The sequence below is a fragment of the Ceratotherium simum genome, chromosome 12 (assembly GCF_057802395.1).
Source record: "Ceratotherium simum simum isolate JZ-2026a chromosome 12, ASM5780239v1, whole genome shotgun sequence".
In the NCBI taxonomy this organism is placed as follows: domain Eukaryota; kingdom Metazoa; phylum Chordata; class Mammalia; order Perissodactyla; family Rhinocerotidae; genus Ceratotherium; species Ceratotherium simum.
The window spans coordinates 19,149,374-19,172,072 of NC_141911.1; the positions used below are offsets into that span (position 1 = coordinate 19,149,374).

A 22,699-nucleotide genomic window follows, 5' to 3' on the forward strand; every position below is an offset into this window, starting at 1 on the left:
CCACACAGTCTACACAAGAGATGCTCCTACACGTGGCCACTCCTTCAAGACCAGGAAAGGTAGCTCTTCACCTAATCCATAGAAACAGACACAGAAAGTCAAACAAAATGATAAGATAGAGGAATATGTTTCAAATGAAAGAAGAAGATAAAGCTCCAGAAAAAAGCCCCAATGAAGTGGAGATAAGCAACTTACCTGATAAAGCGTTCAAAGTAATGGTCATAAAGATGCTCCCAAAACTCAGGAGAAGAATGGAGGAACACAGTAAGAATTTTAACAAAGAGTTAGAAAATATAAGAAAGAATCAATCAGGGCTGAAGAATATAGTAAGTGAAATGAAAAATACACTAGAGAGAAACGACGGCAGAATAGATGATACAGAAGAACAGATCAGTGATCTGGAAGATGAAATAGTGGAAATCACCCATCAGAATAGTAAAAAGAAAAAAATAATTAAAAAAAATGAGGATAGCTTGAAGGATGTCTGGGACAACATCAAGCATACTACATTTGCATTAAAGGTATCCCAGAAGGAGAAGAGAGAGAGAAAGGGGCAGAAAACTTGTTTGAAGATATAATGTCTGAAAACTTCCCTAACCTGGGGAAGGAAACAGACATCCAGGTCCAAGAAGCACAGAAAGTCTCAAATGAGATGAACTGATAGAGATACATACCAAGACATTATAATTAAAATGGCAAAAGTGAAAGATAAAGAGAATCTTAAAGGCAGCAAGAGAAAAGTCACATACAAGGGAACCACCATAAGGCCATCAGCTGATTTTTCAGCAGAAACTTTGCAGGCCAGAAGGGAATGGCGTGATTTATTTAAAGTGCTGAAAGGAGAAAGCTTACAAGCAAGAATACTCTACCTGAGAAGGTTATCATTCATAACGGAAGGAAAGATAAAGAGTTTTCCAGACAAGCAAAAACTAAAGGAGTTCATCACCACTAAACAGGCCTTACAAGAAATGTTAAAGGGTCTTCTTTAAGTGGAAACCAAAAAGCTGTAACTAGAAATAAGAAAATGTATGAAAAAAAAATCCTACTGGTAAAGGCAAATATTTAGTAAAGGCAATAGATCAGCCACTTAAAAAGCTAGTATACAGGTTAAAAGCCACTTAAAAAGCTAGTATACAGGTTAAAAGACAAAAGTAGTAAAATTAACTATGACTACAATAAGTAGTTAAGGGATATACAAAATTAAAATGTGACATCAAAAACATAAAATGTTGGGGGGGGCTAGTAAAAATGTAGTGCTTTTAGAATGTGTTCAAACTTAAGTGATTATCACCTTAAAATAGACTGCTATTTTATATATATATATATATATATATATATTTTATGTATATATATATGAACTTCATGGTAACCACAAACCAAAAACCTATAATAGATACACAAAAAATAAAGAGAAAGGATCCCAAACACAATGCTAAAGAAAACCATCAAATTATAAGGGATGAGACCAAGAGAAGAAGAAAGGAACAGAGAAGAACTACAAAAACAATCAGAAAACAACAACAAAATGGCAATAAGTATATACCAATCAATAATTACTTTAATTGTAAATGGACTAAATGTTTCAATCAAAAGAAATAGGGTGGCACATGGATAAAAACACAAGACTCATCTATGTAGTGCCTGCAAGAGACTCATTGCAGATCTAAAGAAACACACAGACTCAAAGCAAAGAGCTGGAAAAAGATAATCCATGCAAATGGAAGCCAAAAGAAAACTGGGGTAGTAATAAACATATCAGACAAAATAGACTTTAAAACAAAGACTTATGCTAAGTGAAATAAGTCAGACAGTGAAAAGCCACCATAAGATTTCACATATATGTGGAATCTAAAAAACAAAACAATCAAACAAAAAAAAACAAAACAGAAACAGACTCATAGGTATGAGAAACAAACCGGTGGTTACCAGAGGTGGGAGAGGTTGGGAGTTGGGTGAAACAGGTGAAGGATATTAAGAAGTATAAACTTCCAGTTATAAAACAAATGTCATGGGGATGTAATGTACAGCATAGGGAATATAGTAAATAATGTAACAACTTTGTGTGGTGACAGAAGGTAACTAGACTTATTGTGGTGATCATTTTGTAATGTATTTAAATATAAAATCACTATGATGTACACCTGAAACTAACAGGATTATGTACATCAATTATACTTCACAAAAATAATAAAGTGAATTGAATTGCCAAGGAAAAAAAGAATTCCACATTCCAAGTGATATAATTGCTTTATTAGGAAGGAGGGTAGAAGTGATCTGGTGACTTTGAAAAATTCTTAGTTGCAATAGGTAATGGTTACTTAAAATCTTTTGTACATGTTCAAAATAAAAAAATAGTTTTAATATTTTGAGTATTGATGTTTTTACTGATTTTATTTTGTCATATATATTTAGCTTTGAGAACTTTAATACACTGAACATTTGACAATATTTCTTTAAAATATATTGGGTTATTGTTTTAGTTATCTAGATGAACAACAATAAGCAAATTTTATAATAGATTAAGGCATATCTCAAAATAAAAATGCTAACAATCTAAAATCTCTCCATATCCTCAGGCTATGTTACGAACAATTGAGGTAAATGTAAAAAATACTCCTTTCCTTTGCTTGAATAAATGTGATTAAGAATGGAAGGAAGTGTCCATTGAATGGTTATGTATTGAACTTCTACAAACACGGTTCCCTGCGGGCACTCACTTTGGATAATCGGTATGATCTTTTCTATTTCAACATTTTTTATAGATATATGTGTTTTTGTGTAATTAATGTTTTTTGTGCTGTGGTATTATGACAGAAAAATTCTAAGATGCAATAATTTAAGAAGCGTCATTAAAATGTAATTTATTTGGAACTATTTTTTAAATTCTATTTATTATTATTATTACTGTTGAGGTGAGGCTCACATAACATAAAATTAACCATTTTAAAGTGAACAACTCGGCAACATTTAGTACATTTGTAATGTGCAACAACCACCTCTTTATCTTGTACTAAACGTTTTTGTTAACCGAAAGGAAAGTCTGTACCCACTAAGCAGTAACTCCCATTTCTCCATTCCCCCATCCTCTGGCAGCTAGCAATCTGCTCTCTGTCTCTGAATTGGCTTGCCTAGTTTGGATATTTTATATGAATAGAATCATACAATTATGTGACCTTTGTTTATAACTTCTTTCACTATAAGATTTCAAGTTTCACCATGTTGCAGCACTATCAGTACTTCACTCTTTTTTATAGATGAATAATATTTCGTTGTTTGCATATATACAATTTGTTTATACAGTTGAACATTTGGGTTGTTTCAACTTTTGGTTACTGTGAATAGTGCTGCTATGAACATACATGTACATGTATTTGTTTGAGTACTTGTTTTCAATTCTTTTGGGTATATACTTAGGAGTAGAATTGCTGGGTCATATAGTAACTCTGCGTTTAACTTGTTGAGAAACTGCTGAAATATTTTCCACAGCAATTGAATCATTTTACATTACCATCATCAATGTGTAAGGTTTCTGATTTCTCTATAACCTCACCACATTTGTTATTTCTTTTTTACTATAGCCATTCTAGTGAGTGTGAAGTGATACATATCTCATTGTAGTGTTGATTTGTACTTCCCTAAACACTATTTCTTTGAAGAAATGTCTATTCAAGTCCTTTGCTCATTTTTTAATTGTGTTATTTTTCTTTTCATTCTTGAATTATAGTTATTTATATATTTTGGATACTAGACCCTTATCAGATACATGATTTGCAAATATTTTCTTATTGCATGTTAACTTTTCATTTTCTTGGTAATGTCCTTTGTTACACAGAAGTTTTTATTTTGATAAAGTCCAATCTGTCTACTTTTTTCTTTAATTACTCTTTTTTTTGGTATCATAGCTAAGAATCTATTCACAAATCTGAGGTCATGAAGATTTATCCCTATGTTTTCTTTTAAGATTATTATAGTTTTAACTCTTATATTTAGGTCATTCATCTGTTTTGAACAAATTTTGGTGTGTGGTGTGATATAAGAGTCCAAGTTCATTCATTTGCATGTGGATATACAGTTGTCCCAGCATGATCTTTTGAATTTTTTCCTCATTGAATGGTCTTGGCATCTTGTCAAAAATCAATTGGCAGTAGATGTATTGGTATATTTCTGTACACTCAATTCTATTCCTTTGGTATGTATGTCTATCATTATGCCTGTACCATACCGTGTTGATTACTATAGCTTTTGAAACAGGAAAGTGTGAGTCTTCCAACTTCGTTCTTTGTATTCAATATTGTGTTGGCTATTCAAGGTCCTTTGCAATTCCATATGAATTTGAGGATTGTCTTTTCCACTTCTGTAAAAAAGGCTGTGAGAATTTTAATAGGGATTGCAATAAATCTATAAATCACTTTGGGTAATATTGTCATCTTAGCAATATTAAGTCTTCCAATCCATAAATATGGAGATGTCTTTCCATTTTTTAGGTTTTCTTTAATTTCTTTCAGCAATGTTATAGTTTTCAGTGTACAAGTCTTTAAGCTTCTTGGTTAAATTTATTGCCAGGTATTTTATTCTTTGGATGCTATTGTAATTGGATTGTTTTCCTTAATATTCTTTTCAGAAAGTACCTTGCTTGTACATTGAAACATAACTGATTTTTGAGTGTTGATCTTGTACTCTACAAATTTGCAAACTTTGTTTATTAGCTTTAATAGTTATTTTGTGGGTTCTTCAGGATTTTCTATATACGAGATTGTGTCTTCTGTGAATAGAGAAAGTTTTACTTCTTCCTTTCCAATTTGGATGCTTTTTTTTTCTTTTTCTTACCTAATTGCTCTGGCTAGTACTTCCAGTAAAATGTTGAATAGCAATGATGAAAGCAAACATCCTTTTTTCTTCCTGATATTTGGAAAATCTTTCAGTTTTTTATCATTACGATGTTAGCTATGAGCTTTTCGTAAATCTTCTTTATCATGTTGAGGAGGTTCCCTTGTATTCCTAATTTGCTAAGTGTTTTTATCATGAAAGGATTTTTTTTCAAATGTTTATTCTGCATTAACTGAAGTGACCATGTGGCTTTTTTCTTTCAGTCTAGTAATATGGTGTATTACATTGATTGATTTTCTTATGTTGAACCACCCATGCATTCCTGGGATAAATCTCACTGAGTCATAATGTATAATCTTTTAAATATGCTGTTGGACTCAGTTTACTAATATTTCATTAAAGATTTTTGCTTCTATATTCATAAGAGATATTAGTCTATAGTTTTCTTTTCTTGGGATGTCTTAGTCCCAATTTAAATATATTGAAACTTGTTTTGCAGCCTAACATATACTCTTTTCTGGAGTCCCCCTGGTTTTGGTATCAGGGTAATACAGGCCTCATAGAATGAGTTAGGAGGTATTTCTACCACTTCTATTTATTTGTTAATTTTTGCTGGGGAAGATTTACTCTGAGCTAACATCTGTTGCCAATCTTCCTCTTTTTGTATGTGAGCTGCTGCCACAGCATGGACACTGACAGACAAGTGGCGTAGGTCTGCGCCCGGGTACTGAACCCAGGCCGCCAAAGCAGAGTGCCGAACTTAACCACTAGGCTGCTGGGGCTGACCCTATCTCTTCTATTTTTTGTAAAAGTTTGAAAAAGATTGTTGTAATTCTTCCTTAAATGTTTGGTAGAATTCACCAGGGAAGCCAGCTGATCTGGACTTTACTTTCTTGGGAGGTTTTTGATAACTGATTCAGTTTCTTTACTTGTTCTAGGTTTTATTAGATTTTCTATTTCTTCTGAGTCAGTTTTGATAATTTGTATGTTTCTAGAAATTTGTCCATTTAATCTAGATGATCTAATTCTTTTGGTGTAGACTTAGTTATTCATAGCACTCTTGTATAATCGTTTTTATTTGCAGCATCATTAGTAATGTCTCCACATTCATTTCTGATTTTGTGTATTTGTGGCTTCTTTCTTTTTTTTCTTTGTCAGTCTAGTGAAGGTTGTCAATTTTATTGATCTTTTCTGAGATCCAACTTTAGTTTCATTGATTCTATTGTTTTTCTATTCTTTATTTCATTTATCACCACACTAATATTTTTTACTTCCTTCCTTCTGCTAGCTTAGGTTTTAGATCACTCTTCTTTTTCCAGTTCCTTAAGGTATAAAATTAATTTGCTGATTTGAGATCTGTCACCTTTTTTTTCTTTTGAGGGAGACTGGCCCTGAGCTAACATCTGTTGCCAATCAGATGTAGATAGTTGTATATCATAGTTGTACATCCTTCTAGTTGCTCTATGTGGGATGCTGCCTCAGCATGGCTTGATGAGCAGTGCGCAGGTCTGTGCCCAGGATCCAAATTAGCGAACCCTGGGCCACTGAAGCAGAGCAGGTGAACTTAACCACTATGCCACTGGGCCGTCACCCCCCTCATCTTTTTTAAGTAGGCCTTAACTGGTATAAATTTCCTCTGAGCACTGCTTTCTCTGTATCCCATAAGTTTTGGCATGTTGTGCTTTTACTACCATTTGTTTCTACATGTTTTCTAATTTTCCTGTGATTTCTTCTTTGACCTATTGTTTGGTGCTGTTCAATTTCCATATATGTGTCAATTTCCCAATTTTCATTCTGTTAATGATTTCTAGCTTCATTCCATTGTGGTCTGAAAAGACACTTTGTATGACTTAAGTATTTTTAAATATATTGAAACTTGTTTTGCAGCCTAACATATACTCTTTTCTGGAGACTGTTTGATATGCACATGAGAAGAATGTGTATTCTGTTATTGTTAGATGTAGTCTTCTAAATATGTCCATTACATCTAGTAAGTTTATGGTGTTAAGTCATTTAACTCTTTGTTGATTTTCTGTCTAGATGATCTACGCTTTATTGAAAGTAGAGCATCTAAGTCTTCAACTATTGTTTTAGAACTGTCAGTTTCTCCATTCCATTCTGTCAATGTTTGCCTCATATGTTTAGGGGCTCGGTTGGGGTCTGTATGTTTTTAATTGTTATATCTTCCAGATGAATTGACCCTTTATCAATATATGTATTTTTGTCTCTTGTAACAATTTTTGACTTAAAATCTATTTTGTCTGATGTTAGTATAAGCCAGCTCTCTTTTGTTTACTATTTGCATGGAATATCTTTTTCTATCCTTTCACTTTCAACATTTTTGTGTCTTTGGATCTAAAGTGAGTCTCTTACAGACAGTATGTAGTTGGATCACGTTTATTTTTTTATCCATTCTGCCAATCTTCATCTTCTGATTGGAAAATTTAATCCATTTACATTTCAAGTAGTTACTGATAAGGAAAGACTTACTTTTGCCATTTTGGTATTTGATATTTATGTCATACCTTTTTTGTTTCTCAGGGGTAGTTTTTGGTAATTTCATCTGTCAAATGGGTATACTTTCTTGTTTCTTTTCATGCCTCATAAAGTTTTTTGAGAAGTGTATATTTTGAATATTATTATGTGGTAGTTCTGGACTTTTTTCCCTTCTCAGGGTTTGTTTTTGTTTGTAGCTGTCCACTCTACCTGTTGTTTTGTTTAGTGACTTTTACAAGGTCTGCATTCTTCATCATTGTGGTCTCCAAAGTCTTTGTTTCTTAAGCTTATATTCAGCTAGTGTTTAGATAGAGATGTCTTTGAACACCAGAAGCAAGCGAGAAAGGAGAGAGAGAGAGCTAAAAATAGGAGAAGAAGAAGATGAAGAAAAAGAAGAAGAAAGAAAATAATTTCTCCCATTCTTTTTAGATTGGCTCTGTGGTGGGATACTCTTTTCAACACTTAGGCCATTTACAACTCTGTCTTACCCTTCACTTCCTGCTTGCACTAAGTCTAGAGATGAGCCAGAGGTGAAAGCTTAGGCTCTTGTCAGGTCTTTTCTGAGCACATGTACTGCCTTAGGCGTGTGCATGGCTTTCTAAATTCCTCAGTATTCATGGATACTCTCTTCTAGATTTTCCTCATAGGTTTTCATTACTCAGTTGTATTGCCTCAACTGCAATCTTTTGCCCTAGAAAGCTGCAAGTGGTTCATTTACCCTTCCTGAGTGAGTTCTGAGTTGGACAAAATAAAGACAGGTGCCTTACCTTGGTCCTTTAGGCAGCTCCCAGACAGGTTGAAACAGAGAGATAAACACATTCTTTGTTAATAAGGTGAGCTCAGCTCCCTTTGGAACCAGGGACCAAGGTCTCACACTGGGGACACAGGCTGCTGTCTTCAAAACCACCACTAAGCTGGGAAGAGGGTGGGGAAAGAGCAAATAAAAATGTCACGAAGTTTTCCTACTTTTCCTAACCTTTTTCTTGATTCAGAGTTAAACCTTTGACTGTTTTCCAGAGTTCTGAAAAAGTTGATTATGACATATTTTGCTTGATTTTTTGGATGTTTCTATGGAGGGATGGGCCCTTGGAGCTGCCAACTCTGCCATTTTCAGTGACATCACTCATATTTGGCACTGTTTTTAACATATGTGAATTATTTAACTTTGCTAATAATGTGCTCTGAAGTCTTTCCATATCTGGTTTTATTTTGTCTCTGGAAAGGCCAGCAATTCAGCGGTAATTTATTATTTCCTTTACTGTAGATTGGGAACACACCCAAAACAAATTTATTTCTTTAAATAAGTTTAAAGAATGTTTAAATAAATTTAAAGAATGTTACCTTTTCTTTTTTTCTATAGGCTAAATATGGGAGATGCTTTCAATTTGATCAGAGATTTTGCTCTTGCTATTCAGTCCATCAGGTACAGTAAGCATTTCTACATTTGAAAATCATGTAACTAGCGAAACACCGTTAAGCTCAAATAACAATGATACTAATTTAAAAACTTAATCTTTTACAGGATTTCACTAAGTGAGTTATGTGATGATGAAGATGACAATGTTGTGTTGGCATTTAAACAACTAAGTGAAGCGTTCAAGACAAAACTTTGGAAAAAAACAAGATATTGACAATGTTAAACTTTACTCAAGAACTGTACTCCCAGAAAACAGAGATGATCAAGAAATTTTCCCACTCTTTTGTCTTTCAGGAAATGGCTTACTGCATAGAACCATTCTTTCTCATATGACCTAGATAAGACTCCTACATGACCCCTTTGCTTACCTATGACAACCTCAACACACCCTCCAAATTCCCATTCTTTGTCTTGTAAATAATTAGCTGAACTAACCATCAACTAACTAGCTGTATTCCCTTGTTGACCGATCTGGACAAAATGCCTGCTAACTTGACTTGACTAAACTTGAGTCAGGCTTCTCCCCTCCCCAAAGGTCCCTGAACTTTAATCCACCCGTAGGCTCCTCCTGAAAACTGACTGCAGGCACTCCCAGATTAACTGTCTCAGATCAACTGTCTAATGTCAGATCAACTGTGACTGGCAATGTCAACCAAAGACACTCCCAGATCAACTGTCCAATCACACCACACCTTCGTCTCATCACCCCACGCCAGATTCTTTCTAGCCTTGTTTACTCATCTCTGTAAATTAAAAGTCCTTTTCTGGCTGACCTTCGAGACCCTGCAAATCTCACAGTCAGAGTGCTCTCCTTTTGGCACGAGCCCCTCTCTCCCTAGTACAATGGACCTCTCCAGTTATTGCAATAGTCTTTTCAAATAAAGTCTCTTATTATCTAAGTCTGGATTTATTTTTGATTTGACAACACCATGCTATGCCAAGAAAACAAAATGTATTACCTAGCTAAAGAATATTTTTCACAATTTACTGAACTACTTGTAGAAAGATGTCTTAGTGAGGAAAATTTTTATTTAAAAACTAAATTCTGAAGAAGAATTCTAACATTTTTCTTCTATTAAGAATTTTATCTGGAATAATAGCTATGCTAAATTTCTCAAACAATTACTACTTTTGGCTAAAATGTTAATGATGTTTTTTAAAGATAGAAATAAAACCCAATTTAAAATGATATAACATCATACACCATAGCAGTAAGTTGAAATTTCAAAGTGATTTCAGACATCTAATTATTCTTAAACATTTCATGTTGCATCCAATCATTGTGTTCTAAATGTCCTGTGTCATTCCTTCTGTACCAGGTTCTGAGTACAGTTTTCATTTCTCCTGAGACTGATAGAAACAGATCCACAGAGACTGGCCTACAGGCTATTGAAAAATGTTCTATGGAATAGAGCACTTCTATCAACTTCACCACTTCATCTAGACTTATTGCATATATGTTCTCATTTCCCTCACCTGACTTCATTAATCACTACTTCCTATGATCTCAGTTTTTATGTTTCCCCTTGCTTATGTTGTCGACTCATGCATACCTATTTCTGCTTTTATTCTTGGTTAGATTGTGGCATTAATCTAGATTCTCCTCCAAATCTGACCTCAGTGAGTATTTTTCTTTTGCGGCTCCTAACTTACTGGATCTTCAGATACCCAAAGGACCAGGCTCTACTGATAGCACAAAGCATATAATAATTTCCAAAAGACTTTGATGCCGATGTTAAGAACTGAAGACAAAAACAGTGAGCAATGACTTTTCTGATACTGCTTGGGCAAGTGGTGGGTTAGGCACTAACAGAAAAAAAATTAGCTAGCGATAAATTGCCTTTACGAGAGTGGTTGTAAAATACACACACACACACACCTATTTTTACATCTAAGTCTGTTACACACCTAAGCCTGACAGGCATATACGTGACTGCATTTTGCTGTTTTATATCTTTATTTTCTTTTAAAGGCAGCTTTAGATATTCACGTTAGCTTTATTGCATTTGTACAAGAGTCCTGGAAATTCCTCTGAGGGGGATAGCCACACACTGTGTTTTCCCTGGTCTCCCAAAGCATGCTAAGGAAGCTGTGAGCAGACTCTCTTATTGTGGGGAGTTGTTGGTTTACATTTAAGTAAAATCTATTTCAATGCAATCATTTCTTTTTATTATTCCATCATAACACAATTTTATGAATTGCTGATTTAGATAATAAGTGCAAATCCAGTCTCATACATTTTTATCAATAGATTTTTCTTTGGCTTAGAGTAATTTTAAAGATAGAAGAGAAAATATGATTCTGTAGTTTTGTTATAATGCTACTAACAATGCAAATTTATCACAAAATCTATATTTTGACATGTCTATAAAGAGGACTGCACAGTCCTCCAAATCCTTCTCTTGATTTAGTAGTCTTCAGCATCACCAGCACAGATGGCAAGCAGAGCTTTCTCATAATGCCCTGAAGCAAAATTCTGCAAAGAAAAAATACAATGTATTTGAAATAAAATGTTATAATATTTCTAAAAAAGAATCATAATTCTTCTGAACTATAGTGTGAAAGACTCATGGGCCATTAGCTTTTCTAAAATTATTTACTTTTTTCATCTAAAGATTTAATATGTCCTGAGAACTATTCCCAGTGGAAGTTACTGAAAAATAATATCATGATTATAGTCAATAGAATAAAGTTGACTGTACCCTAAAATGTATTTATAAGAACAACAACTTGCAGTAGAATTAAATCTGCTTCTCAACTTCAGAAAGAGGCGTCTTAATATTATTGTTATAAATCAGTGTAGAGCCTGGAGGGCAAATTGATTATATGTCTCAAAAGACAAAAATGTTTCTACTAATTAATGCAGTAATTCTACTTCAAGAAATATATCCTAAGGAAATATTATCAATTATTGATGAGCATAAAGGTTTATGCTCAAATATACACCATAATATTATGCATAATAGTGAAAAAGTAAAAAAGCAATATATAAAAAGGTGGGGTAGTTTATGTACTTTGCAACTTATGCAATGTGATACCATGATTCAATAAAAATATTTCTTTAAGTAGTAAAACATGTTAATGTTTATATATTTTTTTAAAAAAACAGAAAGCACCTACAACAAAATTTTATTACAAAGTTATCTGTGGTGGAGAACTGGGGCAATTTTTTTTCTTCTTTTTATGGTTTTCTATAGTTTCTGAGTTTTGCAAAACAATGATAGTAATAAATAAATGGAATTATAAAACCTATCTCTGTTAAAAATCAACTATCATGTTAATGTTCTCTTACATAAAGTCATGTAATTGTAACTGACTGCTTTAAATGCATAGAGTAAAGTTGCATTAATTATATATAAATATTAGCAGACTTTGAGGTGGCTGTGATTAATTGCAGTAAATGTATTAGAACTAGCTTATTCACTTGGAAAATGAGTTATGACATGCGTTTCTCAATGAGAAATGTTTATTTCTCAAAGCTTAGGGTTTTGAGGGTAGACATAAGCAAAGTTTTATCAAAGACAGAGGAACAAGATTTCTCTTAACTGCCGCATCTGTTCTTCCTCTTGGAAACCACTTCAGCTACCCAAGGCTCTACAGGTCTTCTGGGTTTTGTGGTCTCTTGGTCCTTGGGTTGTCAAGTTGTTTCTGGATAACACTTTCGATAAACTAAAAAGCTATTTTATGCAATTGAAAATTTCCATGGAAAATAATGTGAACAGGTAACAGCACTTAGCTATGTGCAAAATATAAGTGAAGACATATTCTCAGGGTCCTGTGCTTGGTCTAATGCTCTGCTGGTGCCATCTTGAAATTCTTTATAATTTTTTGAACAAGGGGTCAAGCATTTTCATTTTCCATTGGGTGCCCAAAATTACATAGATGGTCCTATAAATTTTGATAATTCTTTGCTAGGTTTTATTAAAATCCAGGGTAAAGTTTAGACATAGAATGAAGAAATTGGCTCCTTTACTTTTGAGTCATTGCTTCTTTGCCTTCCAAGGGCTAAAGGGATAGGGATGTGTAGAATTTCACACAGCTATCCATGTTAAATTCCTCCAAATTACCAGTTTATGGGATTTGACTGGCTGCCCTGCCTTCTATGACAATATGAGAGGAGAGCTGAACTTATCTAAGAAGCCTCTTCACAATTAGTGCAGTCTTGTGGCAAAATGAATTTTTCCCGATGCTGATCATACTTCAGAATTTAGCTCACAAATCACAATTACACAATTAGGGGATGAATATTGTACATGACCACTTCAATGATTTTTGCTTAAAATACATCAAAGTGGATTAAGTTCTATCGCTGAGGTGAAGGGATTCCTCGTTGTAGTGCCGGTTGACACACTAAAGGCTGCCTGAGGCACTAAAGTAAATTATTCCTGTCAGAATATTTAACTTTTTAGATTCTAACATGAAGCTATTTAAATTAAAGCTTTTATTTCAGTTTCAAAAAGAGTAAAATATGGGTCAAAATAAATCACGTGTAGGAGACTTACTTTGATATCATGAAACAGGGATTTTCCATATCTCTCTTTGTATCGTTTCCTTATGTTCATCAGGTCTATTTCACTTCTGGCAATTAGAATCCTGATTACAGTTTTATTATGGAAACCAAAGTCCTAAAAGACACAGAAAAAGGGGAAAAAAAGGAGAAAACCATACCTTAAAGTCAATCTGTCTAAAATAGACTCATCCCCTTTCCTGTAGCAATTTGCTCTTCCTCCCCTGTTCCTCAAATTCTGCGTCACCATCTGGGGAGTGCCCAAGTCAGGTTCTGAAAGTCACCTCTGTGACTTCCCCCCGTCTCTTACTGTGTACATACGATGAAGTATTCTATCTAGTTTGCTTCTTAAATGCCCTGTAATCTCCATTTCCAGTGTCATGGCCTTGATGCCGGCCGTTATGATTTCTTCCTGATTCTGCAACAGTTGCTCCCTTTACAGCCTTCTCACCCTCCACACGGTGTCCTTCACACTGCATTATCAAATGCAAATCTGATCATGTGCTCTTTCTAGGTAACAATTCTCCCTGGGTGGGTGGGTGAGTGGGTGGAGAGATTCTGAACTCTGTCAGATGAACATTGATATGTCTGAGTACGACAGCAATAACATTTTTATTTTATGGTCTGTTTATTATTGAAAAGTGTAAAAATAAGAATTACAGTTACTTGAAATATTTGCTGACTTAAACTCAAATACTGAAAAATACAAAAATCAATTTCTGTGTACTGGTTCCGGAAAGAATACTGCTTTACAAATCATTTTCAAATGGAGTAATGGTGACATCCAGTGGCCAGTAAGCATAAACTAATCTTTGATGTCTGAATGTTTGGGGTGCAGACCTACTAACAAACTTTTCATAATTTGAGGTGATTGAAATGAATGATCTAACCAAGTTTCCATATGTAAGTTGTATATCATTCAGTTGAGTCCACTGGACAAAAACACAGAGATTTTCTTTGGTTTAGGGGTGGCGAAACCAGCTTTTGACCAACATTTTAATTTGAGGTCCTCACATATCAAAAATTTGATTACTTGAATACACAATCCTTCTCTTTACTTCTTAACCATTTGTGAGTACACATAGCTTCCTTTTTGCATTGTAATTCACACAGCAGGGATATAGTTTTTGCTTATTATTAGAATAAATAGCCCTCAATTTGGGCATAGTTGGAATCAAAGTAATTGTGATTATTTCTTCATAGTCATTCACAAGTCAAGTTTTATTCTGTTGTTGGGAAAAGAAACTGTTGAAATCATCCGTTAGCATTGCCCAGTACACTATTTTAAATAAATTTTTAATCAAATCAACTTTCTCTGCTTGGAAATAGAATAAAAAAGAAGCAGAGGACTGTGAGCATTCATCTCCCTCCTGTGTTCTGAGGCTACATAGGTTCTTGTACATAAATAAAAAATACTCTTTACATAAGATATAGAATAGAAATATTCTTGATGACTAGCACATTATCCCAGCATGCTGGCTACTTTTAAGAAGTTGGTCTGTAAAAATTACTTTGAGGATAAAACACTCTAACTATCAAAATTACTGTACTACTGAATTGTTTTTAATAATTTCCATTGAGTTTTCAATGCTAAGACATATGTATAACAATTTGTATCGGACATTTTCTTTTTGTAAATATGTTTCATGGACATTATGGATAAGGTATGAATTGTCTCATGCATTTAAGTGTTTGTTTCTTTAAAAATGAATGCACCAAAGGATATGTGATTGACTATCACATTAAACTATGAAAAACATTCTCATTTCATTACAAAAATAGCTTTAGAGTTTATTATTGTCTAGCTATCTCTTTTTAAAGTATTTTTAAAAAATAACACTATGTTTAAAAATAGCCACTGACATTCTTCTGTGTTTTTAAATTTCAGAAATGTACCAATTTCTTGCTGAGTGTTTGTAATGTTTTGACATTTCCTGCTTGATGTCATATGTTTTGTACTTGCATAGGCGTGAGGTGGGGGCCTTTGGCGAGATACAGAAGAATTTGGATTTGCCAGTTTCTTCCGATGCTAAGAGACTCTAAAGAACACGGGGGATACAGACCCCAAGGAATCATACTTCTTAGGTACCTCAATTTGATACAGAAATCAGAACATTATTTTTATTTGATGGGTCTCATTTTTGGTCTACAACATATTTTTTCACTTGAGCATATTTTCTTTGTAATGAATATATTTGAATACAAGTTCAAAAATAGGAATCAATATTTAAATAATGGAAGTAAAACTAGTCCTTTGAAAAAGGAGAGATTATTTCTGGAGAAATTTTAATAATATGTGGGTTATACTTACATGGATTGCACTATATAGTCTATAAGCAAAATAGGCTGGTTTGTCTCGAACACAGAGAACTAGGAAAAATCAGATAGAAAAGAAGTTTTGACAGTGACAATACATATTTTCCCCAGAATTTGAGAAAGAGTAAGAACACTTTTTCTTTTCTGTTACAATCCTGCAAGAGTGATTCTTTGCGAGTTTTATGTAGGATCCCTCATTGTACATTGCATTAAAATTTCAACACTTAGAACAGTAGTAAAACCATAACCTACAGAACAAATATAAAGCAGCAATGTTATAATGATCATTTCAGATTTTCATTTGGTCTATCTCTATTTCTTGGAACTCTCTTAGTGCCTTCACATAGCTTAGTGAAAAAAAATTGTCCTCTTTATCTGAAAATCGTATAAATAGAGCTTCAAAGAGATGCAGGTTATCACCACTACTATCGATTTTTATTACTGTGGGATTCAGTGTAACATAGTCCCATGAAAATGGTTCATCTTCCCAAATGTTATTTTTAGTCCTTTGTTAACTTGTGAGTACATATGAGATCTCTTAAGGAGAAACTGTATGGACTAAAACTGGTCTGGACCAGTGTTGGAAGTCAGCTAATCAAGACCGCTATGGCATTAGAATAGCCTAGAGCCTAGTCAACAGATGTCCTTGATGAAAGTCAGTAGATGATTGTTGATATTCAACAGTGTTTATTTGAATAAGTAAACAAATTAATAAATGTATCAATAATATATGTGAGGCCAACATTTTTCACAGAAATAGAACAAAGAATCCTAAAATTTATATGGAACAACAAAAGACCCCGAATAGCTAAAGGAATCCTGAGAAAAAAGAACAAAGCTGGAGGTATCATACTCCCTGATTTCAAAATATACTACAAAGCTATAGTAACCAAAACAGCATGGTACTGGCACAAAAACAGACACACAGATCAATGGAATAGAATCGAAAGCCCAGAAATAAACCCACACATCTATGGACAGCTAATCTTTGATAAAGGAGCCAAGAACATACAATGGGGAAAAGAAAGTCTCTTCAACAAATGGTGTTGGGAAAACTGGATAGCCATATGCAAAAAAATGAAAGTAGATCCTTACCTTACACCATACACAAAAATTAACTCCAAATGGATTAAAGACTTGAATGTAAGACCTGAAACTGTGAAACTTCTAGAAGAAAACATAGGCAGTACGCTCTTCGATATCAGTCTTAGCAACATCTTTTCAAACACCACATCTGACCGGGCAAGAGAAACAATAGAAAAAATAAGCAAATGGGACTATATCAAACTAAAAATCTTCTGCACAGCAAAGGAAACCATCAACAAAACGAAAAGACAACCTAACAATTGGGAGAAGATATTTGCAAACCATACATCTGATAAGGGCTTAATCTCCAAAATATATAAAGAACTCATGCATCTCAACAACAAAAAAACTACCAACCCAATTAAAAAATGGGCAAAAGACCTGAAGAGACATTTCTCCAAAGAAGATAGACAGATGGCCAACAGACACATGAAAAGATGTTCAAAATCACTAACTATCAGGGAAATGCAAATCAAAACTACAATGAGATATCACCTCACGCCCCTCAGAATGGCTATAATTAACAAGACAGGAAACAACATGTGTTGGAGAGGATGTGGAGAGAAGGGAACTCTCATACACTGCTGGTGGGAGTGCAAACTGGTGCAGCCGCTATGGAAAACAGTATGGAGATTCCTCAAAAAATCAACGATAGAACTACCATATGATCCATCTATTCCACTGTTGGGTGTTTATCCAAAGAACTTGAAAACACCAATTTGCAAAGGTACATGCACCCCTGTGTTCATTTCAGCCTTATTCACGATAGCCAAGACTTGGAAGCAACCTAAGTGCCCATCAAGGGACGAATGGATAAAGAAGCTGTGGTATATATACACAATGGAATACTACTCAGCCATAAGAAACGACGAAATCCAGCCATTTGTGACAACATGGATGGACATTGAGGGTATAATGCAAAGTGAAATAAGTCAGAGGGAGAAGGTCAAATACCGTATGATTTCCTTCATTAAGTAGTAGATAATAACAACAATAAACAAACATAGGGACAGAGATTGGATTGGTGGTTACCAGAGGGGAAGGGGGGAGGGAGGAGGGTGAAAGGGATAATTCGGTACATGTGTGTGGTGATGGGTTGTAATTAGTATTTTGGTGGTGAACATGATGTAGTCCATGCAGAAATAGAAGTACAATGATGTACACCTGAAATTTTTACAATGTTATAAACCAATGTTACTGCAATAAACAAAAACAAACCAAAAAAAATAAATAAATAAATAAAGTATGGATTACTTTACCATGTACATGCATTAGCTACTCAAAATAAATACATAACACTGTTAAATAAAAAAGATTTGTTTATCAAAAAAAAAAAAAAAACCAATGCTACCTGTTTCAACAGATAAGTTCTTAGAATAAAAAAAAAAAAAAATATATATATATATATATATGTGAAGCTATAGCTTCTAGGCAAAATAAAATCATCGTAACAGTATTTTCTCTATAGTTCAAATGATTATTTTACATTGTGAGACCATGACTTCCTCTTTTACTTTTCTCTATAAAACTGTGAACGTCATGAGCACTCTTGAGTCATTGCTAGAATGTAAGCACCTTAGGGACAGGGACTCTTGTCGTTTCTTTTGTGGCTGTTGTTTCACTTGATGAATAAATGAAAAGCAATAGGATACACTGGAGGTATGAGGAAGCCATTTAGTTTAAAACTAATTTGGCCTGACCTTGTTCTTTCAGACAGGCCTGATGTGGCCTGTTGACCATGCATTGTACATCTGCTTTAAATATTTATAATGTCCCAAAGCTAAGAATGATAGGGATGTTGCCTCCCGCATATCAACATTTCTTTAAGGATAAGCATTTCTTCCCAAAAACTAAGGATTAATTGCTGACCTGCTTTAACTCATCTCCTGACCACTGACCTGCTGACCACTGACTTGCTGTGCTCACCTTGTGACCACTGACCTGCCATGCTGGCAAAGCATCTTATGATAGTAGGAAAAGAGATATTCCTGTCATATATGGTGGATGCTCTTTGTTCTAAGAGGGTATATAACCACTCTGTACAGCCTACTTCTTTGGAGAGCTTCCTTCCTTGGTGGAAAAGTTCTCCCGGGTTATAGTCCTCAAATTGGCTTATAATAAACTCACCTCAGTTTTGATTTACAGATTGATTATGGATTATTTGCATCAACACACTGTTTCATCTGCAGTGCCAAAGTCAATGACCAGAATAGTAGATACTCAATAAATGTTTATTAAATGAGAGAATGAATGAATTAGTTAAAATGTTTTCCAGTATTTCTGATGTTCCCTATTTCCTCTTTCATACCCACTGCTTTGTTTGTGGCATGGGTTCTAGTCATAAATTTGTTGCTAATTAGTTGATAGACTTTGGAGCAGTCATTGAACCTCCTTAGGCCTTGTTTGTAAAATGAAGGATTTTGATGTGATATATGATTATTAAAGTATGTTGGGAATTTGCTGAAATACATGCACCTTATTCTCAGAAAAATACACAGACAAATATTCAAATCTTGTATACCATTTTAAAGATTTCATAGAACCCACCAAACTCTTTTTATGGAACCCTAGCTTACAACTCCTTTATGAGATAAACTATTGAAATTCTGTTATCTTTCAGCTCCCATGCCCATGTATGGCTGTGCTATTCTAGGAATGGAAAAAATCACAATATTTATTTACTCAACAAATATCTAAGTGATTACTTGATGTGTTTCTCCTATGCGGATATTTCACAGTGACCCCTCATTTGTAGTCCCTGAAATGCATGCTGTCAAGTCAAAGCACAGCACAAAGTAAAGCATGGCTAGTATAGTAGTAGTTTTTAGAGATAGTTACCATTATTTTCCCCTCTATGGAGAGATACCTTTCCTTACTTAGGAAGGAGCAGGAGGAATGCCTCTCTCACAATAGCCTGCAGAAATCACTACCAAGTAACAACTTGGTAAATCTTTCTTATGGTAGGACTTATCCCTAAAGGCAAATTTATTACAAATGGTGACAAAAAACTCTTTTCCTCTTAGAGAAAAGGAAGCCACATTGCTAGCATTTGTCTGCTCTTTAACAAGGGAATGGAAGTCAGTATACATAAAATGAATTTTAAAGGTGTGAGACTCCAATTACCTGAGAGAGTGAGAATCTGAGAATTCAGGGTTTCATACTATAGAAGTTGAACAAGCTATTACAGAAGGGTCTCAGGTCATAAAAGTTACCAGGTTGTTCCAGTTTAGTGCATTATATCAGTAGCTGATATACTTTTCCTCTGTAGAGTTAACACCCCTCTAAATAATTAAATTCAGGGGAAAGTGACTCAGTCAAAATATTACTCATGCATCTTTAATTCACTCAGAGCCAATTAGCATTTATTGTGGAATAAAATGTCTGCTGTACACCAAATAAGTTATTACTTACCAATTGCAACCAGCAGCTCTTGAAAGTATCCATCATAACATTCATTAATGGCATCTACTATGTCTTGCCCAGAAATATTTTGAAAATCCTGGAAAACTTCAACAAATTGATATAATTCAAAGGAGATTTTGTAAATATTATCAATTTAAAATACAAATATTGATTAGATTGCTGTACACTGTGAAGGTAAATAAAGTATCAGGATGGGGGTTGGGTTGGAGTATGCCATCTTTTCAAAATTTTTATAGACTTTTGTGTTCTTGTATATGTAGAGAAAAACAAAAAAGGAGTTTTTTTTTTTAATAAGGGAAACAAAGGTACAGCAGTTTGGGGAAAGTCAAACTAAGTGCAAACTCATATGAGTGCACCTCTAAGGCCAATAAAGCTGCTTCACATAAATCATGACGCCAATAATAATGACCTTGACTCATACACTGGTTAAACTATGTTCATTATATTCTTTTAAAGACATCACATAATATGCCTAATAGGAAATAGCTAATATGTTTAAGTTCTCCATCAAAAACAGTGACAGTTTTAAAAGGTTCACTATATAAATGTTATATAATTCAGTTACTGGAAAAAATAAAATTATAAGGAAACTTTATTCCTTAGTAATGTCATTAGGTGAGGCATGTCTGTATAAACATAATTCAAAGTACCTTTGAGATAACTGGATTTCCTCTATTTATATGTAACATTTTCCTCTTTTTTTTTTTTCAGTTAACAACTTGGTTTTTGTTACATAATCGGTTAAGCAGCTGAAAAGGAACCTGATTAATAATTACCCAGCCACAGCTGCTGATAGCTCTTGTTGCACAGAATCATTTGCAGCATGGTCTTGTGTTCCCCTGTCTTCCGCTGACAGGCTTCCCACAGGACCTGAAACATCATACAGCCGGGAAGGTGTACCATAACCACCCCAGCCCAGTCTAACAAAGGTTCTCTACAGTACATCATACAGTCTACAGAGAGCCGGTCCTAGTTACCATCGCATCCTGAGCAGCCATAGCAGGGTCTGTATATCCTTCTTCTCTGATTCCCTGTAAAATAAGCACAGGTTTCGCTTTGTGTTCTTAATTACCAACCCATATAGGATTATTGGGACAAAAATCTTTGAACCACCAAGCACATTGGTAATTCCTGAGAAAGTTCTATCATTATTTGGAGTTAGTCCACATTTCTTGAATACTTCATGAAATATAGGTCTTTTTAAAAAAAGTGGGTTCTTTTTGCTTTATTTTTTCATTGCAGCCATGGTAATCTTCAAAGATGTTGAAATGTTTTTCACTTCTCCAACTCTCTGTGTGGTACCTTCTCCCCATCAAACTGAGCACCCATGGACTGGCAGTGGGTGGCAGAGGTGGGATTTAACATTGTTAGAGAGAAAAATGCAGAGAGAAAGAATGAGGTAATATTCAATTTCTGACTTGTAATATAGGATATATGCAACAATAAAAGAATCATGGAATCCAGATTTTGTGGAGTGAGAATATTTTGTAAATTTATTTTGATACTTGCTCAAGACAAGGTTGACATAAGGGAAGCCATAATGTGGAAAAGAAACCCTATTGTAACTTTGACCTCTGACTAACTAACCCAGCTGGATCTGCACCCCCCCAGGAGATCTAACTGCTCTGTAGATTTACGACCCCTGCTTGTGCATGTACCTCCCAGCTGCGATAAGATGATAACTTTGTTCTTTTGAGTTCCTTAGGAATGTGATTACTCCCAAACAGAGAATCTACACTGATAGCCATCATCAGTGAAAACTGAAAGATCTGGTGTGGCGACTCCCAGCCTGTAACACCCGAGGGTCAACATTCCTAACTCCCTCCCCTATAACTCTCTGGCCTATATAACTTCTGTAAGATTTTGTGCCCCCTTAAGATGTTTTTTTAAGACATTAGTTGGCCATCTTCCCCCTTGCTAGCAAGCTGTAATAAACTGCCCTTTCTTTTCCACCATCATGCCTCTTGACGGTTGGCTTTTGTCTCACGGCGAGCAGATCAGTGCCCTTTGTGCAGTAACAGTTTCACCCCCACCCCTTTATCATATAAAGAACAGACATGGCCAAGTTGACCTAAGAGATGCCCATTTCAAACAAGAGGAAAGGAGGGCTAGCCAATGCAGGACCCTGTGGTTCTTGAGGATTATGAGCACAAGCGAGGAGGAAGAGGTAGGAGAGACATGTGATCAGACAGTTTATTTAACCTTCTCTTTGGGTCAAGATCTGGAGGGAAGGCTTTTTTTTTTTTTTTCTTTAAACTATGCTGAAAGAACACTGAGAGTACAGTGGCTTCTGCTCCTATCATCTTTTCCAACCCTGGAAGTGGCCACATTGCAGTAAACTCAGTAATACAGCAACATTGGGCAAAGGGAGGTCCTGAATACAATTCTCTTGAATTAACCTCAATTCCTAAGTAGCATGGATGGGCCCCAAATTGCTTATCTGTTCCTAATGGGAGAACTTGCATGCTAGCTGAGAACCTGTCAGGGGAGCTCAACAGATGGAATTGTTTATGACCATGGCAGGGACAGATTGTTCCAGTAACCAAAGGCTACAAGGTAGACCACATTGGCCAGAACTGTGTGGGAGGCAAAGCTAGAACTTAGAGGGACTATTCAGCTTCAGTAAC

At 34.8% G+C, this 22,699-nt stretch overlaps 2 protein-coding genes across 3 annotated transcripts in view; one reads left to right on the plus strand and one right to left on the minus strand.

The window, feature by feature from the left end:
* The window catches only part of LOC106800112 (putative ATP-dependent RNA helicase DDX60), a 100,731-nt gene extending 91,777 nt beyond the window's left edge, over nucleotides 1–8,954 (plus strand). Inside the window, 4 exon segments of the mRNA XM_087437258.1 lie at nucleotides 2,577–2,642; nucleotides 2,644–2,729; nucleotides 8,684–8,746; nucleotides 8,846–8,954. Coding sequence (XP_087293384.1) covers nucleotides 2,577–2,642; nucleotides 2,644–2,729; nucleotides 8,684–8,746; nucleotides 8,846–8,954 — 324 coding nt within the window.
* Nucleotides 8,955–10,687: 1,733 nt separating this feature from the next.
* Nucleotides 10,688–22,699, minus strand: part of ANXA10 (annexin A10) — a 48,803-nt gene continuing 36,791 nt past the window's right edge. For both annotated transcript variants that reach the window (XM_004433477.3, XM_087437232.1), the window contains 6 exons: nucleotides 21,050–21,103; nucleotides 20,849–20,942; nucleotides 20,061–20,156; nucleotides 15,559–15,617; nucleotides 13,243–13,365; nucleotides 10,688–11,216 (listed from right to left, as the gene is read on the minus strand). In XM_004433477.3, coding sequence (XP_004433534.2) covers nucleotides 11,148–11,216; nucleotides 13,243–13,365; nucleotides 15,559–15,617; nucleotides 20,061–20,156; nucleotides 20,849–20,942; nucleotides 21,050–21,103 — 495 coding nt within the window. In that variant the 3' untranslated portion in view covers nucleotides 10,688–11,147. The remainder of the gene's footprint in view (nucleotides 11,217–13,242; nucleotides 13,366–15,558; nucleotides 15,618–20,060; nucleotides 20,157–20,848; nucleotides 20,943–21,049; nucleotides 21,104–22,699) is intronic.